This window comes from Centruroides vittatus, unplaced genomic scaffold (genome assembly GCF_030686945.1).
Source record: "Centruroides vittatus isolate TY-2023 unplaced genomic scaffold, ASM3068694v2 contig_345, whole genome shotgun sequence".
Classification (NCBI taxonomy): domain Eukaryota; kingdom Metazoa; phylum Arthropoda; class Arachnida; order Scorpiones; family Buthidae; genus Centruroides; species Centruroides vittatus.
In genome coordinates this window covers 369,268-392,795 of record NW_027122170.1, presented here as the reverse complement: position 1 = coordinate 392,795, position 23,528 = coordinate 369,268, and the positions used below count along the sequence as shown (strand labels likewise).

The window sequence follows — 23,528 nt, the reverse complement described above, 5'->3', positions numbered from 1 at the left end:
TGTGTCCCATATTTTGACGACGTCCTAGTTGCATCTGTAGACAAAAATGAACATCTGCAACATTCCTGTCAAGTTTTCACATGACTGCAAGAACACGGGCTTACCCTGAACACATCAAAATGTACCTTCGGCCAAACTTCTGTACTTTTTCTCGGATGCCTAATCACCCCTGCTGGCATACAACCTTCACCTGAGAAAGTCCAGACCATTAAAAATTTTCCACAACCACAAACAATTGCTGAACTACAACGTTTTGTGGCAATGTTAAATTTTTACCGTCGCTTTCTCCCAAATGCTGCAGCTATCCATGCACCTCTATATGATGTTTTGAAGAGCAGCATGAAAAATGACAAATGCACTATCCAGTGGACCGAAGGAATGACAACTGCATTCAACAAGTGCAAATCCGACTTGGAAAAAGCGGCCACGCTTGCATTCCAACCGAGTGACAGCAAACTTTCCTTAATAGTCGACGCATCGGACCTTGCCATTGGATCCGTCCTGCAATGCCATACTGACCAAGGCCCACAACTGCTTGCCTTCTTCTCTCACAAGCTATCCAACACAGAACGAAAATACAGCTCTTATGACAGAGAGCTCCTTGGCATATATTCATCCATCAAACACTTTTGGCATCACCTTGAAGGAAGACAATTCACTATTCTGCCTGACCATTGACCACTGACCTTCGCCCTCAATAAGAAATCTACATCCTGTTTTTCTCGACAACTCCGACAACTTGACTTTATTGCTCAATTCAGCACCAACATCAGACATATTCATGGAGCTCACAACACTGTAGCTGACACTTTCTCTCGAATCAACAACATTCAGTTACCTTCTTCCTTAGACTTCATCGCAATAGCACAGGAACAAAACAACGACGAAGAACTTAAAAAACTACTATCCACCCACAATCTTCCTTACAGCTACTCTCACTCTCAATCCCGAACTACAGATCATGTGTGACACGTCAAATAATAGAATACGGCCATACATTCCGATTAACTTTCGCCGTGAAGTCTTCGACTTTGTCCACAATCTCTCCTATCAAGGCACTCGTGCAACCTGGAAACTAATTCAGGAATGCTTTGTATGGCCAGCCATGCTCAAGGATACTAATCAGTGGTGCAGAACATGTATCACTTGTCAGCGGAATAAAATCAACCACCACATTCAAAGCCCATTGCAACAGTTCGACCTACCCAAACAACGATTCGACCATGTACACATGGACATCGTGGGACCACTCCCCCCATCAGAAGGATTCATGTACCTCCTTACATGTGTCGACCGATTCACATGTTGGCCAGAGGCCACACCAATCCCAGACATAACAGCAGAAACTGTGGCAAAGGCGTTCATATCAACGTGGGTAGCTCGTTTTGGAGTCCCTTCCATCATAACAACCGACCAGGGGCAACAGTTTTAGTCCCAGCTCTTCATGTCACTCACTGCCCTCCTTGGAATTAAATGAATCCGCACTACCCCCTATCACCCATCATCAAACGGGCTGGTAGAGCGATTTCATCGTACACTTAAGCAAGCCCTACAATGCAGTAATCACAACTGTTGGACAGAAAGCCTCCGTACAGTCTTGCTTGGGCTTCGTTCCACGTTTAAACCAGACGTCGGGGGCACTTGCTCAGAAATGGTATACGGAACGACTTTACGTCTACCAGCCGACTTCATACAGCCTACAAATAACAACTCTCTTGAGCCACCCATCTTCCTTCAGCGCCCCTGCAATATTATGAACAATTTTTTGCCAGTCCAAACATCTGCACATGATAAAATTATCACCTTTTTACATCCCTCAATAATAGAATGCTCCCATATGATGGCCCTTACCAAGTTATAGCACAGTCCAATAAACATTTTACCGTACTAATAAAAGGCAGAGATGCTGTCATCAGCGTGGATCGGCTCAAACCAGCATTCATCAATACAACCACAAACGATACATCCAATCCACCGGTCAACAAAACAAGCCATCCTGTCACTCCGACGCAAACACCAATCACCACGACCCAGTCAGGATGTCACATCCGCTTCAACCCCCGGTACCTCTGATCACTATATCATTGTCACTGGGGGGAGCACTGTGGAGCCCGTCGGCAATGTGCCGATTCGGACCAATAGAGGGCGCAAAAAGAGGAAAAAGTGAACTTTTAACTGGTCACTCACTTCCTGACCAGCGACTACCGAAAGCGGACGTTTTGAACAGGCGATCAACACGAACAACCTCCAACCTCGGTTGACGTCAAGTTGTAATTATACTGTATTACACATTACTGTATATATCCGTAAATAAAAGAAAGGGTATTGATATTCAGGCTGGATTTTCTTCATCTGCATTGAATAATTCTCATTGGTGACTAATACACCATACATGTATTGTCAATATATATCCCATCTTCTTCCCTTGAGAAACAGTTATTTAAATCAAATAGATAGAAATTAAACAGAATTGGAGATAAGGAATCACCTTGCAATAAGCCCCTACTAGTCGTAAACGGATTCCAACATATATTATTTTGCTTGACAATGACATTATAATTACCATATAGTTGACCAATTATCTTAGTTAAGTAATCACTTACATTATAGTTATTTAATTTGTCTTGTAGCAACTTTATACTAACAGAATCATAAGCTTTTGATAAATCCAAAAAAATTGCAAAAATTTTCTCTCTCTTCTTTAATAGTTGTATTTGGATTATTGCTAGCAAAACAAATAGAGCTTTCTGAGTGCCACCATTTTCTGTATAAGCATATTGTGTCGGATTCTTGTAATTGTTCACTTCTATCCATTGTTTAAATTTCTCTGCCAGTATTGCTGTAAATATTTTCCTGAAACTGGATAATAATGCAATTGGTCTATAATTTGCTGGATCATCTTTGCTGCCATGTTTGAAAATCATAGTAAAAACTACTTCCTTCCAGTTACTTGGAATTATACCGCTTAAATATATATTATTGAATATTCTAGTTAAATATTGAATCAGTTTGGGAGGTAACAATTTAATAAAGGAATTCGGAATATTATCTGAACCTGGAGCTGATTTGATTTTCAATGCCTTAACTCGTTTCTGCACTTCATCTACACTTATTATTTCGTCCTGATTAATTTGGTAAGCTATTTTATCTTCCTTGTGAATATTCTTTTGATTATGTAAGTATTCCTGGGAAAATTCTTGGAAATATTTTATCCATTCAATATAATCAATCTTTTTTTGATTGAAAGAGCCAGATTTAGTATTACGAAAGTTGTTAATAACTTAATAAGTTAAGTTATTTTTCTGTGAAAAATTCGCTGATCAGGAAACATGCACCCGCCGTTTGACGAGCCACTCCACGATGAAAACAAGCTCAAGCAATGGCATCATTGAACAGTGCACACTCGGTAAGTAATCCTACAATGTTTCGTTTATAGCATAGTTTATATGGATTATTCCCAAAAAATTATATGTGATTTGGAAATGTTGAGTCAAATTAGTCTAGAATCAATTAATTTTATGGAAGAAAACCTTTCAAACAGCCATAGCCCCTAAACTGCACACGTGCTGAGCTGTGATTGGCTCATATATTTAAGGGACTTGTACAATACGGATTTATATAACATGGAATGTATCTACTGTGTTATAGGGGGGTCTACTGCATATAGTACAGTGGCAAAGCTTTGTTTTTGTGTATTTTCAAGGATCTCTTATTTGCATCATATATATGTTTTTCAGAGGCAAAAATCACGGTTATTTTTAATTTTTTTTATTTTAAAGTTTAAATATGTAAATCTAGTTCAGCAGAATGTCTAAGTGATGGATGCCATCCATTTCCCTATTTAATTAATTAAACAACTATATTAAACAGATTTGGTATATGATATACTAGGTAAACAAAAGCAGTATACCTTGTATAACTACAGTAATGTATTTAATTAACCAAAAATATTTTCAATCTACTTCCATAGGCCTTCTTCAGTTAGAGTATCAAACTTAAATGAAAAAAGAACAAACAGAACATTTGAATAACATATTAATTACAATGGAAATAATTTAAATTAAAAAGAATGGGAAGAACATTCTAAATCAATAGTATATGTACAAGTCAAATACAAGGGATATAAGAAATAAATAAGTTCATATAAATACATATTATAAAAACTTAAAAACATAAATGATACAAAAAGAAATAAAAATAGCAATAAAAATAAAATAAACAATAAACAATTATCGGGGGACCAAACCCAAGTTAAAGCTCATATATAGATTTCCACACTGTTGATAATGTGTCAGCATGGTATTTTTCCAGTGTTAGGCCATGTCTGTTGACAATCTTAGTACATTCTGCAAGATCTAACTGTACAGGAAGTGTCTATAGCAGGAGTGGGCGAGCAAAAGTTCAGTGGGAGCCATAATGTAGGTTTTGCAAAATGCATGGGAGCCGCAGTTCTGTAGTTTTTTATTCTATACTGCAGTTCTGTACCGCGATTTTATTATATAATATAAATATAATATAAAACAAATATTGAATTTTTTTAATAAACATATTTTCACAAAATTGTGGAAATAAAACTGTAAAAATAATAATAATAAGCAGAAATTAACACTTTCAGCAAGAACCACATGTAAAATTCACAAAACAACACCTTTACTTGTTGCTGAGATATTTTTATTGAGAGAACAAGTAAAGGTGTTGTTTTGTGAATTAGACTAATTATTTGCTGAGCAACTATCTGCTTTATGTGAGCCACATGTAACTCAAAAAGAGCTGCATGCGGCTCTCGGAGCCACATTTGCCCATGTCTGGTCTATAGCAAGGATGGAGCTATGGGATGATAGAAGCAATCATTCCTGTAAGATTATTTTGCTAATAGGTTCTTCATTATTTCTTCAAAATAATGCTTATATTATAAAAATTGTTATAATCACTTTTCAGTTTTGTTAAGGTTTTATGTTGTTGAAGTTTTAGTTTATTCTAAACAAATATTAAAGAAATAAAACATTTGTATATTCTTTATTCATTACAAATAAAAAAATCATCACTCCTATATTTGCTCTTAGATCTTGTCTTTGATGTGATAAAAAGTTTAACAAGTATCATAATAGTAATATAATTGGGCTTCAATTGGAAAAAATTGTTGACCTATAAATTCCCATTGTTGTCTGTTTGTCTCTCTTTCTTTAATCTCAAGAACAAAGTTAGGTAGATGAAAGACGAGACTAGATATGGAAAGCTTAGGGGCAAGAGGCTCCAATTAACTATATACGAACTTCCATTGTAAATTGGAAGTCACATCATTTCAATTCAAAACTTTCCTCTGAAAGCAGTTAATTGATGACCAGCATGAATCTATCATTAAAGGAAAAATATGATGCACAGGGACAAGACACTACAGTACTAATTTGAAGTGGAAAGCATATATTTTAAATTAAATAAATTAAAAATTGCAGTTTAGCATTGTGACAATGTCACAATAAATAATTGCTTGTAATAATAATAAATATATTTTTTATGCAGAATCCAATTATTTGAAAAGATTATAAATGCAATTTTAATATTAAAGTTTAATAGTATAGCATTACTTCTATAAGCAAATTTACCAAAAGTATTACCTAATATAAATGAATTATATACAGTAATTATATTTGAGTTATTACGATTAAATTTACAAATTAGTATTTTAAAATTTTATCAAAAATATTTGTGAATATAGTAATATTAATATTTTTTATAAACCAAACTTAATATTTATAAATTAATGTATGAACTTTTAAACGTGTCTATTAACAATGTTTTAAACTTTAGATTAAACATAAATTTAATGATACAGTAATAAATTTAAAATTTATTGATGAAAGTATTTTCATTTGTTGTATAATTAGAGCGTTCTTGGTTTGAATAGGTTACGGATTAAAACGTTTTAAACTGATGAAAGAATCATATATAGATCTATATACAGTATTGTAAAGTTTGACTTTATGTTGTGGTACTCCCATCTCATACTCATTTTTTTTCTTTCTGTTTGTTCTTTGTCCCGAGCTGTTTGTTACAATGCCTTGGTCAAACTTATTGCTGGAGATGATAACATATAATCTCTCTATGCACCGGAACTTGTAATAATAAAATAAACCCTTCTAATCTTTTTCCCGGTGCTGAGCACGTTCCACACATATATTCCTAGAAATTCATATGATCCGTTTCAATACAAAATAGCTGCCTTCCGAGCATTAGTGAGAAGGGCTCATACGCACTCCTCTACAAAACAAGCGCTCGAAACGGAGCTCAATCATATCCAAAATATTGCTATAAGCCATGGATACAGCAAAGCTCTCATTGAAAAGTTGTCTAGAAGACATGAGAAGTCCCAAAAGGAAAATAATCAGACAGCACAACCTTTGAATATCAGACAGGAAGAAAATGAAAGGATATCTATCACATACAATCCAGTGCTGAAATCCATTTACAAAACCGTGGCCAACCGACAAGGAATTAACAACGTGTACAGAAGATGTCAGACTCTCTTCAGAATATTAAGCAACGGCAAAGACCCACCAAACCCCGAAAGGCTTCCGGGAGTATATATGATACCACTAGAAGATCACAGGTGTGATAGACAATTAACATACATTGGTTCCACAAAACGTGCGTTAAAAGTGAGGTTAAAGGAGCACGAGTCAGACATACACCACGGTAGATACACTACGGCCCTGGCGACGTACGCGTCGGAAGAGGAGATAACGGCGGACCTGCATGCGGCAAAAATCATTATACCCAGCTATAACCCACAGCAATTGAAATGGCTAGAAGCCATGGAGATATTTAAGGCTGGATTACGTAGTACCTGCGTTAATCATAAGGAGAAATGATCCTATCGAGCCCATGGCAGGTTGTGCTAGAAAACAGCGTTTAAAGGGAGGAGCATCGAGCATGCGCAGTACAAATATCCAGCTGCTGCACGTGCTAATATTCCAAAAAAATTCTAATTGAATATTTATTCAAATCTTAACGGCCTATTCGACGAAGCCTGAAGAAGAGCCCAGGAGGGGCTGTGAAAACGTTTGCGAGTCTGTAAATAGAACGATTCTAAAAATAGAACGACACCGGGAAAAAGGTTAGGAGGGATTATAACAGTCGCAATTTGTCAGGTGTGTATCTGAAGAGGTTCAACTGGGCCATCATGAAGTGCCCTGATTGGTGAAAAGGAGAAGATGACATATAGGAAGGGGATAAAAACAAGAGAACTGAGGTGATGGCATTTTTTTCTCTAGATGGGCTTTGTCTTGTCTGAAGTGACCACCGAGCAGGTGGAAGAGATCATCAAAGAAAGGAAGGTGAGCCTGGGCATGTATAGGAAGGAACAAAGAATTAGTGACTCTTAATAGAAGGAAGGTGACATTATATCTGTAAATGTAATACATATGTCATAAGAAATAGAATCTCACAATAACTTTACTTTGGAATTTCTCTCCTGTTTGAATTAAGGAGTGGAAAGTGGTATTTAGATGAAGACTCATCCACAAAAGTCTTGAAGTGTAATCAGAGTATAGACTGAACATCCCAGAGGTGGGAACTCAAGATCGGGTAACTAAGGAAACATTATTGGGAATGTACTGTACATATTTAATATATATAGTGATTTAGTATATCAGATATTGTCAGAATTTAATATATATTTAGTGATTTGCATATTAGATATTGTCTGGATCACATCCCCTAATTGAGTGAGATCAGTGTTTCAGTTCAGGTATTGTCAGGATTACGTCCCCTTCTATAGTGGGATCAGATTGTTATCAAATATATATAAATATATATTTAATAAAATTGAAGACAAAGTCTGCCCAATAGAGACCACCATTTATTTTCTCTGTGTTCCAGACAATACACGTTTTTGGCGACTGACCTTTCTTTATAGGCTACTTGTCACCAGAAGTTAAAAAAGTTCTTTTAAAAAACACAAAATATATCTAATTAAAATTACAAGTAATTTCTGAAAAAGGAACTGGTGACATACTGACGTCTTGCTTGCATCCATCCATACTTTCGTTGGGGGTGTTACTGCTTTTATCTACTAGAAACAAGCACTGGAAAATGTAGACTTTAAGAAAGCTGCCCCCTGGTGATGATACATGTAGAATTTTCATCTGTAAATTTTTTTAAATGTAAAAACTTATGAAAATTCTACATGTATCGTCACCATGGGGCAACTTTCTTAGAATCTACATTTATTTCTATAATCCATTATCCAAAATTTAACCCAATCATTTACAGCAGTTGTTGGTATATTTGCCTAAGGTAAACATTTGTCAAAATTATAAATTTTTAAATTTAGTAGCTGTATAATTTTTTATAGCAAAGCTGTAAAGGATTGAGGCAAGAGGTTGTCTTGCCCCCAATGTCAGCAAATTCTTCTATACAGTTGACAAATTTGTATTGCCAAAAAAATAATAGTATATTTTTGTGCAAAGTAATTAAAATCATTAAATTTGTAATAAAATATTTCAAACTGAGCAAAGTAAGGATATGTTTCTCTAAGTTTAACTTTGTATCAGCCATAGGTAGATATCAGCAAAATCAGCCTCTTCCCCGTATGATAAATGTCCAAAATGGTCCAAGACCACTTATTTATTAAGGAAACTTCAAGTGAATTTTCAATTAAAACTACTTTTTTTTCAGAGCTAAATTTGAAACAAAAGAACAGAAAAGTTACTTTTTTGAGATAATTTTATAGAGTAGTTTCAGAAATTAATGTTTCAAACAACACTAAAAACACTTTTGTGAAAAAGTCTACTGTTTATTTGTCGTAGATTTTAAATAACAACCCAGATGATTTATGGACACAAACAAAAAGTTGGATTTTAACTAAAGTACAACAATGTACCACACAACATCAACCACAGAAAAAGAAACATTGGATGACAAATAGTACTCTTGAATTAATAGACGAAAGGAAAAAATTATTAACTTCACCAATCGTTGCAGATGAAAAGAAAAAAGAGCTAGACAAAAAAATCAAAAAGGCTTGTAAGAAAGACAAAAATGATTATATTGACAGTATATGCAATGAAATTGAAGTCCATGCAAATAATAATCAGACTCGTGAACTATATGATAAAGTTAGATATCTAGCAAGAGAATTCAAACTACACTCACAAATAATTAAAAATGAGGAAATGAAATCATATCCGATGTGGAAGAGATTGTGGATGTCTGGAGGAAGTATTGTGAGAAACGTTATAAAGACATTGGACAAACAAATGGTAATAATCAACTTCGGAATGCATGGACAGGGGAAGTTGAACCATTTATTCTTAAATCATAGGTAGAAAAAGCCATAAATACATTAAGAAATCACAAAGCTCTGGGAACTGACAACATAACTGCTGAAATTTTAAAAGTAATGGGAGAACTGGGTGTTGATATATTTCATAAAATTTGCTCTTTAATTCGGAAAACTGAGAGATTGCCAGAGGAATGGTGTAAATCAATATTTATTCCAATTTATAAAAAAGGTGCACCAACAGACTGTAGTAACTGCAGAACTATCAGCCTAATTAACCATGCCAGTAAAGTAATGCTTCAAATAATTAATAACTGTTTGAAACTCTATTACCTGAAATAGCTGAAGAACAGTCAGGGTTTATCCCCGGTAAAGAAACTTGTGAACAAATCTTGAATGCTCGACAAATCATTGAAAAAGCTTATGAATTTAATGTCAAAGCTTACCTTTGTTTCGTAGACTATACTAAAGCCTTTGATTGTGTAAAATGGCACAAACTGTGGCCCACTCTCCAGATCATGGAAATCCCACACTGTCTTATTTGAATGATCAGAAATTTATATGAGAATAACTCTGCAAGAGTAAGAGTTAACAAAACTATGTCTAATATATTTACATCTGAAGCTTGTGTAAGACAAGGATGTATTCTTTCCCTTTTACTCTTTAATGCTTATGTGACCATAGGGTCAGTATCTCTTTGATACCGCATCAGGATGACACCACTGTATCCTTAGATTGATACTGTTAAGATCCTGATATACCTGGGTATACAGGGTACACGGTTGGGAAACAGGCGATACAATAAAAAGAAAAACAAAGGACTTTACACTTTCTCATAAAGTGAGGTCTTAACAAAGGTTTATTTCTGGACACTACAGGCTTATTTATATATATATATATACAAAAATTCTATATACATAAACATAAATTTACAAAACTATTCTATTACCTCTCTGTGGGGTAACAAAAAAATTTATATACACACAAACTCGAAAACCTTAATAAAACAGTTTCACACATGTCCTTTTGTAGTTATAAGAAAATATGTACCCAATTTGTACAGATGTCTTCAGGCAGGCCTTGGATGAAAATGGATTTCTTTTCACGTTCAAACTGGTCTCCAATCTCTCTTCCTATCGTACACGACGATCTCCGACGAATCCAGTCCGAAGGTCAACAAAAATGTCCCGTCTCCAGTCAAGCACTTCCCTTTTATACCATTGTTGACGTCATAACTCGTATACGTCAACTTTCTCATAACCAATAAGAGACCCGTGAGGTTACATATAAAGTGAACTCCCGACACAAACAAAAACGGACGCGAATAATAATACAGAATTTACAACCCGACAAAAAAAAAAGTCTAACATCCATAATGCAGGGGAAAAACAGTTATATTAAGTGATGGATCACTACATATCTCCCCCCGACAAGATTTCATTTTCCGTGATGCAATTTACGAAAATCTATATCCATTTTTCAGAGGTTATAATGCCCTTCCGGTTGCGCGGTTTCTTTTGGTTCAGGCCTAACCGGCGAGCTACCTCCATTACCACACACCGGAACACTCTTTCTTCGGACAATCCGATGATCAGGGACTTCGTCTTCCTCCTCTGCAAGGCTCTCCCGAGGTCCTCTCTTGCTCCTCCTTTTTCTGGGTTTTAGTATTATGTGATCGTAGCATGGTTTCAACCGGTCGACGTGGACAGTTTCGACATCCTTCATATTACATCCCTCGACCTTATAAGTTGTCTGATTTATAACCTTTGTAACGCGAAAGGGGCCTTTATAGTTACTCGCAAATTTTTCTCTTCCCCCCTTTTTTCTTACCCAGACCTTTTGACCTTCGAAAAATTTTTTTAATTCTCTACTCTTATTGCAATGTTCCCTTCCTTTTTTATTGTAATTCTGCGCTTGCTCACTGGCCATCTTTCTGATAGAGCGGAGTTTTTTTATCAGGAAGGTTCTACGTTCGTCAATAGTCATGGTCTCATGGACATGATCTATGTTAGGTGTAATGGGATCAATTCCATACAAAAGGAAAGCCGGTGAATCTTCAATAGCCGAGTGATAGGCAGTATTGTATGCGAAACACGCATACGGGATCAAATCGTCCCACTCAAGGTCACTCTCGTCGGAAGACTTAGCGATCATATCAATAATAGACCTATTAGCTCTTTCACAAAAACCATTCGAACAAGGTCTATATGCCGTGGTTACATTTCTTTTAATTCCAAGCCATCTACAACAGTCTGAAAACAAGGAAGACAGGAAGTTAGTTCCTCTATCAGAAACTATCACTTCAGGGGTGCCATATCTACAAATTATGTTGTCAAAAATTATATTACTTACTGACCAAGCAGTTTGGTCAGCCAAAGGATATGCTTCGACAAAACGGGTAAAGATATCTATGATTACTAATATATATTGGTTTCCCCTTTTAGTCTTTCGAATTGGACCTATGATGTCAACAGCAAACTTTTGAAAGGGAGCCTCAGCAAGTTCATTCTCTTGAAACGGGGCTTTTCCTTTGTGAATGTTATGCCGCTGGCACCGTTCACATTCCTTTACAACATCGCTCACCTTGTTTTTTAAATTCCTGATAAAATAATTTTTTTCGATATTTTTTACAGTCTTCCGAACTCCCCAATGACCGGAAAGTTTATTTTCATGGACAGCCTTAACTACACGTGCCGCAATATCATCGCCCACACATAATTGGTTACAATAGTCGCCACGGGATTTTACGAATAACCTTCTATACAAACAGCCATTCATGACCAGATATTCAGAACTGAGGTTTCCTGACCTCCCATCATTTCTCAACAAGTCTCTCTTTATGGGGCCGAATACACTATCCCCATCTTGGGATGAGCAAATTTCATGCTTACTTGGGATATCAGCAGTTACTTCTAAACTAAAATAATTTATCCCATTTACGTTTCTTGACAAAAAATCAGCGACTTTATTGTCTACCCCCTTTATATGTTGCACCTCAATGTGGTAATCGGCTAATTCCATGACCCAACGGGTCAAACGACGGCTGCCGTGCTGTATATTACTTAAAAAAACCAATGGTTTGTGGTCAGATAAAATGACCGTTCTTTGGCCTAGGATCAAATATTTAAAATGCCTTAAAGCCAGTATGATCGCGAGGCACTCCTTTTCAATAGTTGAGTAATTTACCTCAGCCCCTTGAAATCTTTTGCTGAAATAGCCTATTGGAGCTAGACCTTCTTCACGCCGCTGCTCCAGAACAGCAGCCGCAGCCTTATCCGAAGCGTCAGTATGCAGAAAGAAAGGTTCGTTGAAATCAGGATGGGCCAAGACAGGCGGATGAGTTATTGCTTCCTTCAATTTATTGAAGCTATCTTGGCACTCACTACTCCAAACAAAACTCTTTCCATTCTTCGTGAGGTTAGTAAGAGGTGCCGCAATGTCTGAGAAGGACGGAATGAAATTTCTAAAGAAGCCCAAAGCCCCTAAAAAACTACGGACACCCTTTACTGTTCTGGGTGGTTCCATCTCAATTATCGAATCGACATTATGCGGGTCCGGACTTACCCCCTTATCATTTATCACGTGCCCTAGGTACTTTACTTCAGTTGCTAGAATTTGGCATTTACATGGGTTTAACCTTAACCCTTCATCCTTTAATGCACTGATTACGCGTTCCAATAACTCGAGATGGTCTTCCAATTTCGACGAAAATAAAACTACGTCATCTTGGAAGATGAAACAACTGTTCCCCACGAATTTTGCCAGTACCTTGTTCATCACATGCTGGAAAAACCTGCCACTATTCTTCGCACCCTGTGGCATTCTACATAGCTGGAATTTTCCCCATGGGGTTGAAAATGCGAAGATATGCCGCACTCTAGGATCAAGCGGTATCTGAAAGTAACCCGCCTTCAGATCCAGTACGGAAAAGTATTTATTTCCATTTAGTTGCGACAAAATGTCGTCTACCCTTGCCATGGGGAACACCTGAGCCTCAGTCACCTCGTTTATTTTTCGTAGATCTAAAGTGAACCGAATTTCCCCTGAGTCCTTAGGTACGACGTGGATAGGAGAGTTCCACTCAGAGCAGCTTTCCTCCACAATTCCCGCTTTCAAAAATTCACTAACCTTTCTTTTTAGAGCCGGTAGATAACTAAACGGAATACGATACTGCTTTACCCTTACGGGTTGTTCGGTAGTGAGTGTAACAGAGTGTATGTACTTACTCGCCCCTGACAAGTCCGTGATCTCCTTGGCAACGGCCTCTGGATATATTTAAAATTTCGTTCACCCTATGTTTAACTTCGTCATTCAGATGATCTAACTTCCAAATACCTTCAATAGGAGATGTGTCACTATTAATGTTTATACTTATTTCACTAAATTTTATCGAATCGCTATGCCTTGAAATAGGAATAATACTTGACAGTATCCCAGGTTGCCTACTTATTATATCCATTCCGATAATTAACTCGTACTGCACTCCGTTGGGAAACTGTACAATGGGAACCCTAAAATCTACCTCGTCCTTGTCAAGCACATTATACCTCAGAAGAAGGGCTTCATCACTACCTATTATTTCTCCCGACATACCTCTGATGCATGATTTATTCGGGACTATCCAATCAGTGTTGTCCTCCTTTATCAACTCGGTAAACTCATTCCTCACTACCGTACGCTCAGCACCAGTGTCAATTAATGCGTTGATACTCCGTCCTGCTAGCTTAGCCTCAATAATCGGTAACCCACGCTCATTCAAACGTATATATTCGGTCAGTCTCAAGGTTGCTAAACGGTCACTTGCCTGACCTCCCAAATGGCCGTGTCTTAGTTTAAATTCTTCTTGTCACATTGGTTAGAAATGTGGCCAAGTTCCCCACAAGTATAACACCTACGGGTCTCCACCCATCTATTAGGTTTTCTAGTTATCTTCAATTGGTCTAGCATGGATGATAGCGACTCGTTTAAAGTTTTTATTTGGGTCTCCAATTCTGTAACCCGGTTGCTTAATTTCTCTTCCCGTTCACTTGGGGGCCTAACATCCTCTGAGTTAGCATATAATTCGCTAAACCCATTTCGCTTATTGCAGGCTGATTCAATTTCTTCTTCCTCCTCAGCCTTTGCTATTGCCTCCTCCAAGGTACTTGGTCTACCTTGCATAACTTGTCTCCTTATTTCTACAAGTAGCCCCTTTATGAAACATTCCTTGACAGTGTTATCGCGCAACATTGCCAAGTTTTTGTTATTTGTCACAGCCCGGGAGAACAACGATTTTACTCTTACGCTGTATTCGTATACCCTCTCCCCCTTACGCTGGGAAATCTTTAATAATTGGTCAAACGGATCGCGCCCCATGTCCTTGTGGCCAAAACACTTAATAAGCCCCTTTTTTATCTCGTCATACGTACTAACCCCTTGATCTCTCAGATCGAAAAGAACAGATAGAGGCTCACCTTTCATACGGGCTTGAAGAACGGAAAGTTTGACCGTCTTGTTCCAACTTGCTAATGAGGAAACATTCTCCAGGGTTTGAAAAAATCTTCGCACATCCAGTAGATTGCTAGGTGAGTTTGAGAAGTATGGAATCATGCCCATGAAACCAGTTACAACGGGCACATTTTCAATTTCCCCGGCTCCAACTCCTGATGAACCACTCGTAATTTGCTCTTCCATAACGCAACGATACCTCACCCACAGAGAACACGAAAAACAGTTATCACAGTCGACTAGTCCTTTTTACAACAAAGCCTTTCCCAATAATTACACAAATCCTGTCGCGGACGCCAATGTTAAGATCCTGATATACCTGGGTATACAGGGTACACGGTTGGGAAACAGGCGATACAATAAAAAGAAAAACAAAGGACTTTACACTTTCTCATAAAGTGAGGTCTTAACAAAGGTTTATTTCTGGACACTACAGGCTTATTTATATATATATATACAAAAATTCTATATACATAAACATAAATTTACAAAACTATTCTATTACCTCTCTGTGGGGTAACAAAAAAATTTATATACACACAAACTCGAAAACCTTAATAAAACAGTTTTACACGTGTCCTTTTGTAGTTATAAGAAAATATGTACTCAATTCGTACAGATGTCTTCAGGCAGGCCTTGGATGAAAATGGATTTCTTTTCACGTTCAAACTGGTCTCCAATCTCTCTTCCTATCGTACACGACGATCTCCGACGAATCCAGTCCGAAGGTCAACAAAAATGTCCCGTCTCCAGTCAAGCACTTCCCTTTTATACCATTGTTGACGTCATAACTCGTATACGTCAACTTTCTCATAACCAATAAGAGACCCGTGAGGTTACATATAAAGTGAACTCCCGACACAAACAAAAACGGACGCGAATAATAATACAGAATTTACAACCCAACAAAAAAAAAAAAAGTCTAACATCCATAATGCAGGGGAAAAACAGTTATATTAAGTGATGGATCACTACAATACAGAAAATCAATTGTGCAAGCGGTAACGTATGGGTTAGACCCGGAATGAAGCAAGTGGAGAGGATGACGGAAAGAACGCACTTGGAGATTTATATATATAAAAATATACCCGTTTATTTTCTCATATGTCTAATTAGATACAAGACGTTTACTTTACAGAGAGACACATGATAAGATACATGGCTCACGATCCGCGAACGTAAATTCTACACAGATTAGAGAGAGAGCTTACAAATATTTGTGGGTAGGATAAATACCTTAAGATTTGTATTGATTATATCGACTAACGTCAAATAGATGATATGATATCTTCGGTTCTAGATTTCTGTCTTTCAGCTAGCTTAATCCAATGGTCCTAGATTCCAGTTTAATTGTCCGCTAGTCCGAGGAGGATGAGCAGTGGAGGAGGAACTTGACGATGGTAAATCCGAACAGGGACACACACACAGTCAAATGACAACTTTTGCTGTTTTACTCATCATACTCCCTTTTTATATGGGGAGGGAGTTAGTAGGCTCTTCTTTGATTTCGTCAGAGGAGATGATCTTCTTGAACCAATAAAGTTATCGGTGACATAGTCGTGACACAGAAATTTGACTCACCTTAACAAGGAACTCAGCTCGTGGGAATTGAGTTTAAACCGATCTTATCAGAAAGTTTTATCAGTTGATTTCCCGTTTAACTAACCATTTTTGGTTTACTTCGTTCCGTTTTTGTATAAAATGTAGAGTTTGTATAAAATATAGTTAAAAGATTATAAAAGTACATGAAGATGATAAAGTTCACAATATAGAGATCCCGATCTTCACACTTATTTTGAAATAATTATGAGAAGGGTATTAGATAACTGGGATGGAGACATTTTTTATCAGAGACCATAAAGTTAACATGAAAAATGGTAAGAAGCATGCAAAATATAAACTTTAATACCAATGCATTGTAAAATTTAAGGCTAATTTGAGCAAAATATTTAAAAATTAATAAATTTAATAATAAGATAATTTAAATAAAATAGAGTAGAGTTTGATGATTTTGTAAATTAATGTTATTTTTAATATTTATATTATAATTATAGAACAATGGATTTGAAATGGATGTATGATTCACTCTTCAAAGTAATATCAGAGGAACCTTTGCAAAATGAAAGGTTTGATCTTAAAATTTAAAAAAATTAAATGTTGAAAGTTTTTTGAGAAATAAATACTTTGATTTATTACAAATAAATTGTTATAATTAATAAAAATATTAAGCATTATTATTGATAATGTAGAATTATTCTGTTAAAAATAGTTATACTTGATTTAAATGCATATGATTTCTGCATGTAACATGCATACATATATACATACAAGAAAGACATTAGCTATACACGAAGTGTTTAGCCGGCAGAAAAGAGGGTAAGGGAAGAAAGAGGGAGAGGAGATTGACAGTAGAGAAAGGTAGGATCCCTCTGAATGGCATACATATGGCTACAGTACCCTCTATGTTTGATGTTGGTGTGCAGTTTTTATGCTGCAAGCTGTAGTCTCCCAAAGGATCTAAAAGAAAACCTGAGTGTAGCGAACACCAATAATTGAGTGCCGCAACAAATAGCTAAGTGTAGAGGTTAGTGCCAAGTGGCTGTTAGTAGGAAGACTTATATCTACTTAAAACTAATAAAACTGAACACGATTACAAATCTTAATACTACTTAACAGCTGGACAGCAGCGCAAAAAGGAAATGAACACAATGACAAACTAGATGAGATGAACAGACCAACAGAGACAAATGGGCAAGACCCCAATTTTTTTTTTATTTTATTTTATATATATATTTTTTTAAACATTAACTTACTCACTAATTAAACTAACCTACCATAACCTATGACAAACCTAACCAGAGGACTAAAGCTAACAAATCCTAATTTAATTTAACCTAACCTATCATATCCTAATTGGAAACCAAACTGAGTCCCTAATCTAACTTACAATTAGGATTAACTGAATTTAGACTGAAAAAAAGACAAAAAAAAATAATTAAAATACAAAGTTAAAAGGCAGCTAAATGCTGACAGTTGAAACAAAGCAAGGAAAAGCTAATTGCCATCCATGCCCCTGAGTGAGTCCTCTCAAGAACCCCACTAAGGGATATAAATGTAAGTAGATGATGGAACATTGTACGTGTATGAATTTCTGCACGTAACATGCAGAAATCATATGCATTTAAAATAACCTATTTTTGTTTCAAGTGATGTACTTATAATATGCATTAAAATCAAAGCTTTATAGTATTAACAGACTAGCTAATAAAAATTAATTGTCCAAGATTGGCCTAGTATTGACCCTGTATATTAGTCCAGTGTACAGTAACTATGTCCAGAAATATCAATGAATGGCTAACTATTGGATAAACATTGATGACCAATTGTTTATCCAGCTTATGAGTTAGATCAATACTGATTCAACATGTTGTTTCAATGTAAGGTGTCAATGAATGGTTGGTTATTGAATAAGTTTTGTTTTCTTTAATCAACTAATTGGTTATGCTATAGTTAACTATTGTTTGTAACTCTTCTACAATATAATTTTTAATATTTTTACAATATGATTTTTTGTAATTTATAGTCTTATTATTTGCAATAAGAAAATAATAGGAGAAATTTTCAAATTGGGAAAAAAGTCATATCATTATAGTGTGATAGTCACGCAAGTGTACAATAGTCCACGAGAGGCAATACACAAAAAAATAACAACAATAATTTATTTTATCACGTGATTAGCAATATACAGGATTCTTTTGGATTCCAACTCTTAATGTTATACAATATCCCAAACTGGGGCAAGGAATCGAGCAAATACAGATCAAAGAAACGCGCTCGCAACAAATAAGAAAACATGGACTTGTAATTTTATGGCTAACTTACACTAAATTATAACCTAAAAGGGAAAGGAAGAATGGCAAGAAGTTTTAGTATGATAGAGGAGGTTATAAAGAATATCTGGGTTCTCTGGTATTGACGCTTTTCTGGTGGGGAACCACTCTAAATTGTTTCTCACTGATCTTTTTTGGATCTCTTAGAAGATTCTCCTAATATAAGGGATGTTGTCTTTCTCTCTTTACGTTATTGGGGTCCTTTCTCTTTCTGTAGGCCATCTTTGTCTCCCTTTGTCCTTCTAGATGACGAGCAGGAGTGTAACTTTCGTATGTCTACCTTCACCGAAGGTCTGACCCAAGAATGAACCTTCTTATCGTTCTAGTAGCCTCAGGGACTTCACTTCCCATTGTTAACATGGTTTGTGGAAAGGGTTACTCCACCCACAGGAACAAATGTTAATAGAAAATTCAAGAAAAGAAAAGGAAGAACAAAAAAGAAAGAAAACTTAAAACTAAACTTATATCTAATATATACATTAATACGGCATATTGCCACAATAGAAATTTAACATTAGAAATTATAATGGCATAAACATTGAATTTACCTTTACTTTATCTCATAAATTCAAAGCTCTTAAATTAACAAACAGTATTTCAATGAATTTTATATTCTTAAAATTAAGTGAGAAAATTTCTTGTTAAATTAGCTTGCAATATCTTACACATTAACATTTAATATAATAATTTACTAAAGTAATAATTTTGAAAAATTAATTTACAGGAAATACAATTGATGATTAATTTAAAATTGCTATAATGCAATAAATGTTTTTGATATTGATAAATAAATAAATAAAACTTTTAATTTACTTTTATAATTTTAAATAATTTTTTTAAAATTTACAATATTTTTTTTAACTTTTGCATTTCAGACAATCTTTTATATTAGAAAATAAAAGTTCAGAATTTGATTTGTTAGAAGATACAGATTTAATGTATAATCAGGAAGCAATAAATACATTAACAAATTCATATGAAAATACATCCGAATTGTCTTTTTCTTTAACTTCTCTTCCAGATCCATTATTAACAAGTAAGTTTGTTTAAATTTTAAATGAAAGAAATAAATCAACATTGTTTGAAATTAATTTTACAAATAGTATGAAATACCATAATGCAGAGGTATCCAATCTGCAGCCTGTGGGCCGCATGTGGCCCGAGAAACGTGTAAACAAAACCGACAAATTTATTTATTTATTTATTTCAATAGCATAAACTCAAAAAGATGTTTCACAAAGCTGTAAACCTTTATACATATTTTATTTTTGAGTGGAAAGGAAATATTTTCAATACTTGGAAATGTGTGAATGAGGAAGGAATACTAAATAAAGCTGGAGTTGTAAAGGATTATAGGCTCAAATTTGGAAAAGGAGAGAAAGGCCAAAAGATAAAAAGTAGTGAGAAAGGTTAAATAGACCTTCTGTTATGCAAATATTGACCCTTAATTTTCAAACCTTCCTCACTTCTTTATCTTTTGTCCTTTCTCTCCTTTTCCTGCATTTGGGTCTATAATCCTTTGAGTCCTAACTCCAGCTTTATTTAGTATTCCTTCCAGCATCGCAAGTTTTGGCTACTTTGCATCAAATTTGGCTATCCATTTTTTAGTTTGGCATAAAACATATGATTATCATTTGGCGCATTGACTACTTTTTGGGCTACATATTATTTATAAATATATTAGTTGAATAAAAATGCACTTTAAAATGGTGTTTTGTCGTTTTTTATTAATTAAAGACCCAAATAAAACAAATATCAATATTTGTGTTTCTCAAATATATTTTTGTTTGTTTTCATTATAATAAATGAATTTATGTATTTCTAAGTAAAAATTGAAATTGTCTGTAGAAGTAATTTTTTAAAATATCCTTTTTTGTGATAAAGTTTTAATACTTATTACTATAATCTAGACATGTTAATCCTTTAATATACTTGTATATTTAAGGATTGGGCCACAAGTATATATAATATACTTGTGGCCCAAAACTCCATGACTTTTTCTAATGTGGCCCAGAGAAACAAAACAGGTTGGACACCCCTACCATAATGAATGCATTCCTGACTACAAATATGAAATACATCTAACAAATATTTTTACAGAAATATTACATTTTTTAATTTTATTATCACATATTAATTCAAGAATGTTTCTACAACAAATTCCAATATATTAAAAATTTATCTTATGTAATAAAATTATTATTATTTTTGAATTTGGGCTTGTTGAAAAATCCCAGAAATTTTTCAGGCGGTAGTTTGTTTTGGATATGTTGGGCCCCATCCCTTACTATCCATCATCTCATTGTGTGCCTATTAAATCCATGATGGACCTGAAATAAAGACTTTCTTAGAAGCACAGGATGAAAAGAGTAAAAAAAATCCTGTAAATTTAACATAATAAATGGTTACTGATTCTGTTAATAAATACTTCTAAAAAATAAATAAATTTTATCTTTAATGAATTAAAAAATTTTTAATAATTAGTTTAATAGATGTCTGTATTTTTAGAACTAAAAATTGTAATTATTAAGCAAAATTTTAAGTGATTTTTATCTGTAACTACATAAACTTTTCTTAAAGTAGTCTATATTTTATATACTCTCTGAATATTGAACTAACTTTGTGCCTGAATTTTTTCTAACTGTTGTGAAGTCATGTTAATCAAAATAATTGAACAATTTTTAAAAATAAAAAGTCTAAAAAATACTTAAAATTCTCTTTTAAACTAACGAGTTAAAATTACTCTTTTTTGCCCGACTTCGAAGAAACTCAAGACACAGAAATAGAAAATATTGAAGTTAATAATCAGTTTTTACTTTATTTAAACTTTTCATCACTATATGCATTTTGCTTTTTCAGCCTCATCAGTGGACCACTGATGAGGCTGAAAAAGCAGGTTGTGTCTGTCGATGAAGCACTTTTATGCAGGTTTTGTCCATGTTCTAGAGCTCCTTCTAACTGGTGGTCCTTTGTCCTGATGTTGATTATTCTGGGGAGCTGGATGTTGGTTGTTCTGACAAACTGAATGTTGTCTGTTCTGGAGTGGTTGTTCTCTTCCGGCTATCAGTTGATCAATATGTCTCCTTTCTACAGTTCCTTCTGGAGAAGCTATCATGTATGTATATGGTCCGGTTTTTTTTTGTCACCTTACCTGGTTTCCACTTCTTTGCATCTCTATAGCACCTGTAATTGATGTTGTCTCCTATCTGGAATTTTCGTATTCTTGTTTCCTCTTTTCTATCCTTATATAGGTGTGGATTTAGTCAATCATAGATGGTGCATAATCTTTTTCCCATCAACAGTTCTGCTGCCATTTTTCCTGTAGTGCTACTAGGTGTTGTGCATAAGCTAAACAAAAATCTGGTGAGCAACACCTCACTTTTTTCTTGGCTGTGATGTAATTTTTTGATTCTCCTCTTTATAGTTTGCACTTGTCTCTCTACTTGTCCCTTGGAAGAGGGATGATATGGAAGGATAAATATGTGCTTATCCCATTTTTTTCATATAAATTCTTCCATTTCTTGGGATTTAAAGCTTTGGTGATTGTCTGATACAATTGTATTTGGTACTCCATGTGTACTAAATATTCTTCTCAATAATTTCACTGTTTCCTGGGTTGACTGCATTTGTACTTCTTCTACCTCCATCCACTTCGAATAAGCATCCACTAGAATAAAATATGTACGTCCATAGTGTGGTCCTGCATGTTCAATGTGTATGGTCCCAGGGTCCTGAGGGTGATGGCCAATGAGTGTCTTTAACTGGGGTTGGGTTTGACCTCTGTTCTTGGCATTTTCTACACATGGATACCATCTCTTCAATGTGAGAGTCCATTTTAGGCCACCAAAAATAGCTCCTGGCTGTTCTTTTTATTCTAGACATGCCCTCATTTGTGGAGTGTAACAGATGTAATAGCTGCGGTTGCAGGGTTCTAGGGATAACTACTCTTTGTCCCCATAAAATGCAACTGCGGTGAATTGAAAGTTCTAGCTTTTGCCTAGCGAAAGACATAAGTTCTTCTGGACTACTAAGTGGTCATCCATGTAAGATTGCATGTTCAACTCTTTTTAACACTGAGTCTTTGTTTGTCTCTCTGCTTACTTCCTGAGATGTGATGGGTAATTCTGGCTGTTCAAATATAAGGAATATATCATCTGGTTCACTGATAGTCTTTTCTTCCACAGTAGTTGGTATACGAGATAATGCATCAACATTAGTCATCTTTACTGACTGACGATGTTCAATCTTATATGAGTATGCTGCTAATCTCAAACACTAACGAATCATTCTGGTTGAGATTAAATCAGGAATTGGTTTAACAGGGTTTAGAAAGTCCACAACTGGCTTACAATCCATATATATATAGTAAAATTTCTGGTAGCTAGGTAATTATGAAATTTTGTAATGCCAAAGATTATAGCTAATAATTCTCTTTTAGCACTTAAATTACAAAAGAGGTTCTGGATAGAGACAGACCCAGATAGGAAAGTGCAAAAAAGACAGGAATACCTAAGTTGCTTTAATAGGTATAAAATGGATATAAATAAAACACACATTAAAGCATGGCAAGATTTCTGCACCAGAGTCGGTAAACAAAATGTGTGAAGTGAGCCTTATTATGTTGTATGCAAACAGAAAACTGGCAACGAAATATCGGCCAACATAGTTAAAACGGATGGTACTTACACACAAGACTACAATGAAACTGTGAACTATATGTTAGACACACACTTCCCTACTGATTGTGAGGAAGAGGACAATAGTAACCAAGAAAGGATTAGGAATGAAACCTCTAATCTTCCTACCACGGACGAGGACAGACTATTTACCTTTAACGAAGTTCAGAGGGTGATCAAGACTATTAAAAAGAA

At 35.2% G+C, this 23,528-nt stretch overlaps 1 protein-coding gene across 1 annotated transcript in view; it reads left to right on the top strand.

The window, feature by feature from the left end:
- Positions 1–7,129: 7,129 nt before the first annotated feature.
- The window catches only part of LOC136974163 (probable ATP-dependent DNA helicase HFM1), a 257,012-nt gene continuing 240,613 nt past the window's right edge, over positions 7,130–23,528 (top strand). Inside the window, 3 exon segments of the mRNA XM_067268965.1 lie at positions 7,130–7,334; positions 16,822–16,893; positions 19,533–19,693. Of these exon segments, the coding sequence (XP_067125066.1) occupies positions 16,826–16,893; positions 19,533–19,693 (229 nt within the window). The 5' untranslated portion in view covers positions 7,130–7,334; positions 16,822–16,825.